Source organism: Oryza sativa, chromosome 3 (assembly GCF_034140825.1).
Source record: "Oryza sativa Japonica Group chromosome 3, ASM3414082v1".
NCBI classification, from domain to species: Eukaryota; Viridiplantae; Streptophyta; class Magnoliopsida; order Poales; family Poaceae; genus Oryza; species Oryza sativa.
In genome coordinates, this window is record NC_089037.1 from 1,574,918 (window position 1) to 1,584,479 (window position 9,562).

Consider the following 9,562-nt stretch of genomic DNA (forward strand, 5'->3'; position numbering starts at 1 on the left):
AAGTTTTTTATGATGAGAGTAAAAATGATATTGCAAAGATGAGATTAAAAAATTAAAAGGAAATTACATTTTTGATGATGAGAGAAAAAAATATTGCAAAGATGAGTTTAAAAAAATTACTGAAAGAGTAAAAAACATTTGAATTACAGTTTTTATAATGAGAGTAAAAAAGTTTTTTTATTATGAGAGTGAAAAAGATATTGCAAAGATGAGATTAAAAAAAATACTGAAAGAGTAAAAAAACATTTGAGTTACATTTTTTGTGATGACATTAAAAAATATATTGAAATTTGTTTTGTGATACATTTGAATTACATTTTTTGAAAGAGTAAAAAAAACAATTGAGTTACATTTTTTGTGATGAGATTAAAAAAAATCGCTAGAAGGAGGGCTCGAACCTCCGACCTTATGGTTAACAGCCATACGCTCTGGCCAACTGAGCTATTCCAGCTTTTGCACTGTGTGGAACAAAAGCTTTCTATGTCTACGATGAAGTTTGAATAGTGAAAATTGAACTCTACCCCTGCAAAGGCCGACCACGTGAGCATGTGCGTCCCGCAACCACTGAAACAAGATTCGCCACAAAGCGTCAAATGTCAGCACCTCGGGCCAGATCTTCTCCAGCTCTTCAGCTCCAGCTAGCTTGGTCAGAGCTTCTCCTTTAATAATTGCACCAACTTGTTTAGGATTTCTAGTTTTCTACTGCTCCGACTACGAGCCAGCACAACCATTACCCACTGGACAGACGCACCGAAAGTTTCTGCAAAAATACTTGTCCAGGGACCTATCATCGCAATCATGCGGATACACCAAAAAAGCCCAGCGCTACAAGACGATTCTAACAAGCTGTTTTCTCCAGAAAAATAATGTTCACCACACAAAAAGGCAGGAGAAGAGAATTAACCTTCACGGGAGAATAAAATGCTGCTACTTTCCAATGGTAGCTCATACTAGGACAAGAGAATGTTGTGACAAAATGTTTATCCATACGACAAGAACAGAACAAGTCACCTGGCAGCTCATACATAGGACAAATGGACAATATATACTAACATAGAGCTTTCCCATGGTCTTCTGATGGGGAATCAGCACATATCGGTTCTCTCGGTATATCTGATAGCATTACACCAAAAATCCTACCTAACTCCTAGGTTGAGTTGGCAGGGATGATACAAAACCAAGGCTTGGGGCCTTACAGTCTAAAGAATATGCTACGCTGACAACATGTACAGTATGTACAACTCAATTTTTCAACTTAAATGGTATACCAACAGATCCCCGGCCTGTCAAACTGTGTCTTTAGTCATCGCTTGTGTAGACGTATTGCCGCAAAAAGAAATGATGGAATTGTCTGTCCAATGTTCCACGGCATGTGCAAAGAGTTAATGCACGAATAAATCATTGTCAGTCAAATGAATGAATGTCTGTGGCTTTGTAATGTTAGAGTGATCTGTTGTAGGCTTCAAGCATGGTTGCTTTATCCTGTAAAGGTAGCTGAAATATGATCAGATATGGAATTAAAAAGATACTAATGACAGTCATTGAGCATTTGGCTTTACTACTGAAATATAAATCTTCTCATGGATATACAAAGCATTTCAATATCATGGTTTTCATGAATAATAAGAACACTTCTAATATCTACTTCCAAGCAAAGATAGAACAAGGTGGCTTATTTAATTTCTGCAGAAAAAGGATGTTGATTCATTTAGTAATTGGTGATGAAAGAATATATCTAGTAGTTATAACCGCAACCATCAGCAAAGAAGCTAAGAAAGCATACCTCATTCTGCATACTGCTTTCCGAGGGGAACCAGCGCATAAGAATACCAAGGTGCATTACCACAGGAATTAGTTTGAAAATGAGAGGAGTTGTAACCTGCCAGAAAAAGCAAAGCAAAACAAATGATTTCTAGTGTGTATTAAACAACTAAGCTCCATCATCAGGTAAAAGGAATTTACCAAGCTAAGTGCAGTTGTTCCCAGTAATAATAGATACATTTTTCCCTGAAAAACAAAATTTCAACAAGAATTTTACATCATGCATGTATTGAAGCCAGAATGGCTAATCTTTAGTATGAAGTATGTCTCAAAAAAAATCGATGAACAAATAAAGAATTATTCACCCCAACAAGATGAAGATGCGAAGCACGGCTAAGAAGCACAAATGCAAACTCTCCTATCTGTGCTAATGATAGCCCAACCTTGTGAGAGAAGAAAAACCAGGAGTGAGAATTTATATCATTATTGGCTTATTGCAGAATACTTATGAAAAAACCATCAAGAAAGAGATACTTACAACAAAAGCTGTTCTGATGCTGTATCCAAATGCTTTCACCACAACTGTTACGACTACGCTCTTAACTATTATAACCAGTATAACAGCTGCAAGCAATATGTCAACATGATTCCACAAGAACTTGACATGTATGAGCATGCCGATGCTTGCAAGGAAGAGTGCTGCAAATAAGTTACGAATTGGCTCCACCTTGAATAAAAACAAAGAAATTACATGTTAGAGAGTGAGTTCAATCAGAACAAAATGTACTGATTTAGCTACAAAAACAAAATTACACTAGGGAAGAAACTTCCAGAAGTTCAAATATTAGCAAACTGTTATGCAGACCATCCAAATTGGTCTAAACCGTTTATTCTTAAATCAATAAAAAGAACAGGAAAAGAAAAACATTGACACCCAAGTCAAATCCCTGCATAAAAGAATCAAGTCAACAGTAAGTAGCATATTACCTGCTCCAAAGTATGATGAGCAAAATCTGTGGTTGAGATCATAACGCCAGCAAGAAATGAGCCTAGTTCAAGACTCAATCCAAGATAATCACTACACTGGAAATACAAAGAAATAACATTACTCTATCTACAGAAATGATGTTGCATGTGTAAGATTGCTGATCGAAGTGAAATTAATAGTAATACAACTAGTTTGACAGTAAAAAAAAGTCACTATGCAACCATTTATCCCTCAGGTTAGAGACATTGTACAGTAGCATGGGCAGAAACTCTCCTTGACTATCCATGTATCACCTTTAAATAGTTTGTGAATATAATAATCAAGTACTTGTTCGGCAAACATTGGGATTATTGTTAGAATATTATTTATTGATAATGACAAAACACTAGCCATCCTTAACATTTTGGGGGAACATCCCCGCACTAGCGCACATGCAATCATTCGATACTGACTGCATTTGTCCTGTAGCTTCCTCTGTTCCCATTTACTTGCCACCTTTGACCATCAATAACTTCTAAATTATAAGATTTTGCTGAATAAAAATTGTATGGTTATATTTAAATATTTACCAATTTATTGTTAAAATAAGAGTGATGAAAGTCATTCTGATGTCAGAATGAGCTTTAGGCAATAAAGTTGAATAACCTTACCCAGGCTAGCAGCAAGCAGAAAGCAACAGAAGCCAACTGATAGAGTTCATTTGTCTGCATATTTGAAAAGGTACATTAGCAAGTGACGTAAAACAACAGAATCAAACTGCAACATATTCAAAAGAAAAGTATTGATTATGATGTGATCGAACATAAATAATTAACTAGCCAACTTAAAGCATTGCCGGTCAATCCAGTTACAGCCACAACACATAGGACCATAGGAAAGCAGGACTGGATTGATAATCACCCATTCAAATTCAACTTGGAAAAAACAAGCACCATAAAAGCTCAGCCGCAACACTGCAAAGATTAATGATTGAAAAAAAATCCAAAGTGACTGAAACTGTCAGGGGCTTGGGATCACATGCAAGTGGGACACCCATGTTATTTTTCAACTTACATGGTACTGAGAACGAACTATTCATGCATTAACATGTATAAAAGGTGAAGTACATAAGAAATATGAGCATGAATTTATACATATGAATGCAAAAACAGGAACAGAAACAAAAAATAACAAGCTAATTCATCTAACCTGCGATGATAGCTGAATCATCAGTTTCAAGAATCGAGGAACAAATGACCAAGTCATCATATATGCAACAGTTATAAATACGGATAATACAAGCAGCCTGCATATTAGAGATATTTGAGGTTACTGATGAACCAAACAGGCACTAAAACATAGGCATGCATCAATATGATAATGAAATTTAGATTTTATTTTAACATAGCTATTCTGATAATAGCCATACAGTTTAGCCATTGACATCACGCCTCCAAAAATGCCACTAGCACCACCCAGAACTGGAAGGAGAGCAAATAATAGTCCAACGGCACAGTCCTGGAGTAAAGGAAACATGGATGTGACCTCCAAAAATTGACTATTTAAATTCCATATAGAATATTAAAAGGGCAATGACTATTTAAAATTCATGAAGAATATTATAAGGGCAAATGTACATATTTGTTGATTATCAGCACTTTGTTCACATGAGCAGTATATATGAGAATTGCCCAGGAAGTTCTAAGTAAAGGCATCTTATTTTATTATATTTTCTGTTGAAAAGAGTGAGAACAAACAGCAGTTTGAGACTTCGTGAGGTGTCCAGACAGAATAGACATGCCATCTTTACATATTACACAGCAAGTTACCAACACAAACTCACTTAAGTTACGACAGACCAGCTTTCTTCCAAATAAGATGTAGGATATCAACAGGTAAAATCTGGCTAAATATAGCTATTATATACAAATATTCAACTGTTTTGAAACAGAAACTCCTAACTTGCTTGCTACTCGTTAAAGATCTGTACTGATTAAGATGATTCTTTTGACAAAATTGCTAAAGTTCTTTTCAAGTACATATCATTTTCACTAACTAAAAGCTAGGAGTGTTTAAGTGTAAACGGATGACAGAACAGGATGGAATCCAAACCTGAAGAATAAGTGTACCAATTGTAACTTGACCATGAAGCGCATTGGTGCTACCTTTCTCCACTAGAAACTTAGAAACCTGTGAGGGTTGCACCAGTATTAAAAATCTTCAGTGTCCATTATTATAGCTAATAACATATCAATGCGATTCGCTAAACAGTTAATCATTTAATGGTGTTAATCCCAACAATTCGACCACCTTCGATCTCCAATCTCCAGGTCAAACACATATTCATCCCAAAAGGTAGTAGTAAATTGTCTAAGTATGAATGTTGAATGATAGTCATCTTGAACAGATTAATTACCACTGCAGTAGATGACATTGACAAGAAAGCACCAACAAATACTCCCTCCGATGATTTAGCACCACACAACTGGAAAAATTGCAATAAGGTGGATAAGTAATTTTCTAATAAAAGAGAGAATATGATGAAGCAAACACAACGAAAAAAATCAACGGACAATAAATAAATATTAATACCGCAGCAGTTAGGCCACACAAGAACATGAACAGAACAATCTGCAGTAGACCACCAATTACAGCGACAGGTCCAACCGCTTTCAACTGATGAATGAAAGACAAGTCAGTAAACCTTTGACACATTATATAGTTTCATAATCATATTTGAGAAAAGAGAAAACATTAGATAAAAGATAATGGCAATGAATTCACGATTACCTTTGTCAGTGAAAACTCAAGGCCAAGAGCGAATAGAAGAAACACCACACCGAATTGCGCAAAAGTCTCCACCTGCAGTTGAACATAATAGTTCAAATTCATGATAAATGTAGAGCTTCTATCAAGTAGCACAGCTTAGGGTTGACATGGCATTACTCTTGTGTTGTCATTAGTTCATTACCATTATGGACTATGCTATATTTAGCAATACTGTCATGTATTGTAAAATAAACACAGGAATAGGTATGGAATGTGTTTCATTTAGGCTAACAAAATACGGTCCTTGTATGCACAAAATATGGTGTTTCAAATGTGCCTGTTAACTTTTTTTTTTGGTCGAGACGTTTTACAAAAGATATTGCCTTTAACAGAACTACATGAAGAAAGTGAAATAAGATCAGAAGATGGAGAAAATAGGCTACGAAGAAGATAGAAGTGTGGCCTGTAAGCTACAGTTGTCAACTAGTCATGTTACCTGAACCATTTCGCTGATAAAGTTCAAGCCTCCAGGTCCAACGAGAGAACCGGCCAGTAGATAGCCAACAATAACCTGGAAAATAACAAATCATGCTTACAGATTACTGAGGTGAACATCTTTAGCAATAAAGTATTAAGCATCTCAAATCCACTCACCGGCTGCCCCAAACAAGAGAATATGATACCACCAGCAGTAGCTGAAACAATTATAACTACTAGATCTTTAATCAATCTGCAATTCCAAATTTGCATACAATAGATTATGAGCCAGAAGCACATTACATATGGCACGCAGATGTTAAGGGATGAATGAAAACTGACCTTAAATCTAGTTGAAGTGTCGGATACTTTGTTTTACGATTTGACATAACAAAAACATTATCCTGCACAAAGCTATTGTTAAGATAACAAGAACAATCACAACGTGTAAACAAAGTATCCTAGTTATTAAGCACATCTACATTTAACACACCTCCTTATCTATTACAGTTTCCAAGTCATCAGAATTTTCATTCTGACCTCCAAACATGTCACCTATTTGAAAAGGTTTTGAAGAACTACAAAAGAACCACAGCAGAAGTTAGATTTGGATGGCAGGATGATCAACAATGAGCAATGTTAACAGCTTGCTCTGTTCATATCGCAGCCATACTTTGCCTGCTCTGAATCATTCTTCTTTTTATCATGTGTAATGACAGCTACAGTCTCCAGAACAGCCTGTACCAAAAAAAATGTTTCTCAACATACCTTGACATAAACAAACTAATAAGTCAACATTAAATTCTATGTAATTTGAATAGGGTTCATTTGCAAATTGGAACATAGTAGGCAGCTTTCCTCATGGTGTCAAGAGTACATATTAAGAGTATACTTGAGGAAGAGATTTAGTAACTTGACACAACACATAGAGATACCAAACTAACATAACAGGAGATCCCACATAAAAAATAACAAAAAGTGTATCTTGGCTCTTGGCAAGGAGTCAACCTTAAATACTTGTTTATCAGCAAGGCCATTTAATATACATGCAGATGTATTTGCAAGAGGAAATCAGTTCTGATTGAAGCTTTCGTTTGCTTTTAGTTCACAGTATAATGGAACTCCCTTTCTCAAATAGGCTTTCCATATTGGTAAAATGACTCTGGGTCGCAAACTCTGTAGCGTAGCAAGGTTGTCTGGTAACTTTCTGTTGTATTAACTCAAGTGATCTATTGTGCTTGCAGGTAGATCATTAACTCTGTATATTATGCTGCCTCTCATAATGCAGAGACACCTAAAGCTTTTGCATATTCCCCAAAAACTTCAGTTAAATGACTAATGAATTGTACTTTACTTTAGAGTAAGGGCATAGGAGACTACAAATTTCTCGACTTTTCCTACAAGAATCTTATTCTATGTTTACACACTAAAATTAATCATTTCCATTTTTATCAGTAACACCATAACATTATCATGCATTAGAAGCGCATGAGGTTCTCTAACCGATTATGCACTTCTACAAAAAAACAACTTCAACAGGCCTATAGGTTATCCAGCGGTCAGCATCAGCAGTGAATTTAGATTTGCAGTATATAACTTACAAATGACACCTGTTGCCCTGTTGGAACACAGGTTCTCCAAAAAAATTGGAATACAAAACACAGCATACACACAAGAGGAAAGTCACACCTACTTGATGATCTGAGATGCTGTTGTTGAAGCTACTCTTGTCTGGTGCTGCAAAAGGAAGAACAGCAATTCATTATCCAACAAAGCGCAGCGCCTAAGGTTCAAACCATGGGGCAGAATGTAATGTAGAATAGACAGTGTTAAACCCCCCAAAATTGCATGACCTATAAACAATTCTGAAATAGCCCATGACCAGCCAATTGAAATCTCTCCTACCATCCACCATCTCTGTTGACTAACAAACAAATTTTCCGGTGAGCCAGTGCAGATCTAGGAGGAAGGCACTAGGAGGGCAAGGACTCGTACCCTCGGGGGTGTCGCTATCGGAGAACTCCTTGTCGAGCACGCGGCCGAACATCTCGGCGATGCTGCCGTCCCCGGTGGCGTTGCCCGAGCCGTTGGTGACCAGTTTCCCGTAGAACTTCTCCCGCATCTCCTTGTCGGGCCTCGCCGCGGCGGAGCGGAGCTGCACCCCGAGGACGAGCGCGAGGGCCACCAGGAGCAGCGCGGCGGTGGAGCGCCGGCGAGACAAGGGTACCCGTCCCGCGGCCGCCGGGGCCATCGGATCGGTCCGGCGGCGGCTCGACCGACCGGCCGAGGCGGAGGAGGCGGAGGAGGAGGCCGCGGCGGCGGCGGGAGGGGGAGAGATTCGCGGGTGGCGCGTCGGGGTCGGTGGATTTTGATTCCGCGGGAAGATTGGTGTGGTTGGCGCGGTGGCGGAGTCGCCGTCCGAGCACGAGAAGACGGGAACGCGAGGCGAAGGCGGCCCCTGCGCCTTGTGGTGGTTATACTACAGCGGCGCGGGAGTGGGGCCCACAAGTCGGTGGCTCCAGCCGAAGTACTACGCATCATCAGCGAGAAAGTTTGCACGGGTGTCTCAGAATTTTGATTTTTGAGTTCCGAATTGAGCGGTTTTCAATTTTTAGGTTGTTGTTTTCTAAAGATATTTAATTGCTTGGATTTAGGAGTAGTTCATCGAGATGAATAATAATTCTGCAGACTTGGCCAGAAACGGGACGTGCTAACAGTGCGCCGCGAATTTTCTATGCGGTTGAAAATGTCAGACAAGACAACACGTCGACGCAAATTCCACATGACGCACTCATCTTTGAATGGGGATAGTTTCACGTGGTATCGCAGGAAGAACGATGTTATCGCCTTGATACCGTGTGCAAAAAACTGCAAATCACCCCTGGTAGCTTACCCTGCATTAAATCTAAAGCACTGATACATTAATACGTGTGGTTTTGGTAGAGTATTAACGCATAAGAGCATGTACAACAGAAGGCTATTAGCCAGCTGTAAACATATTTTAATGAGATAAAAGATAAGAGAGAAGAGCAGCGGGCTACATATATGTAGCCAGCTGCAGCACGGACTCCAAGACGCAATGTATGTATGACAGGTGGGATCATATATTAGTAGTATAATAAGCAACTATTGTATGAATTGATTATTAGATTAGCTATAGATGAATTGAAGCTAGTAATGTACTATACTATTAAACTTGCTCTAATTACATGGACGTGTGCTTCCCACGATTTTCTTAACTACTTTCTTGCGGTCAAACCATTTTCTTGATTTCATTCGTGAAGTACAGTTTGGTCTCAGGTCTGCAGCCACATACTCTCTCCATAAAAAAAACAAATCCTGGTTTCCGTGTTCAACGTTTGACCATTCGTCTTATTTGAAAAAATTATAAAAAAAATAAAAAGACAAGTCATGTATAAAGTATTAATCATGTTTTATCATCTAACAATAATGAAAATACTAATTATAAAAAAAATTCATATAAGACGGACAGTCAAATATTGGACACGGAAATCAAGGGTTTATCTTTTTTTTTTTTATCGGAAGGAGTATACTTGCATACAGACAATGTCAACATTAACAGCATTT

General features: G+C 38.1%; 1 protein-coding gene and 1 non-coding gene across 3 annotated transcripts; both read right to left on the reverse strand.

The window, feature by feature from the left end:
- Positions 1–377: 377 nt before the first annotated feature.
- Positions 378–451, reverse strand: TRNAN-GUU (transfer RNA asparagine (anticodon GUU)). The gene has a single exon. It is a non-coding gene; the product is annotated as a tRNA-Asn (tRNA).
- Positions 452–966: 515 nt separating this feature from the next.
- Positions 967–8,421, reverse strand: LOC4331483 (K(+) efflux antiporter 5). 2 transcript variants are annotated; one of them, XM_015777639.3, is made up of 20 exons: positions 7,970–8,421; positions 7,668–7,711; positions 6,648–6,712; positions 6,468–6,552; positions 6,317–6,378; positions 6,152–6,227; positions 5,994–6,068; positions 5,519–5,590; positions 5,321–5,404; positions 5,145–5,213; positions 4,841–4,918; positions 4,158–4,246; positions 3,938–4,034; positions 3,400–3,453; positions 2,749–2,844; positions 2,300–2,488; positions 2,127–2,204; positions 1,963–2,007; positions 1,784–1,879; positions 967–1,482 (listed from the first exon to the last, which is right to left on the reverse strand). In XM_015777639.3, exons 1-20 carry the CDS (start codon positions 8,223–8,225, stop codon positions 1,441–1,443), a joined length of 1,752 nt encoding a protein of 583 aa, XP_015633125.1. In that variant the 5' UTR covers positions 8,226–8,421; the 3' UTR covers positions 967–1,440. The 2 variants fall into 2 exon arrangements, with proteins under 2 accessions (XP_015633125.1, XP_015633124.1); XM_015777638.3 differs by having other exon boundaries at positions 967–1,494.
- Between the last annotated feature and the right edge of the window lie 1,141 nt (positions 8,422–9,562).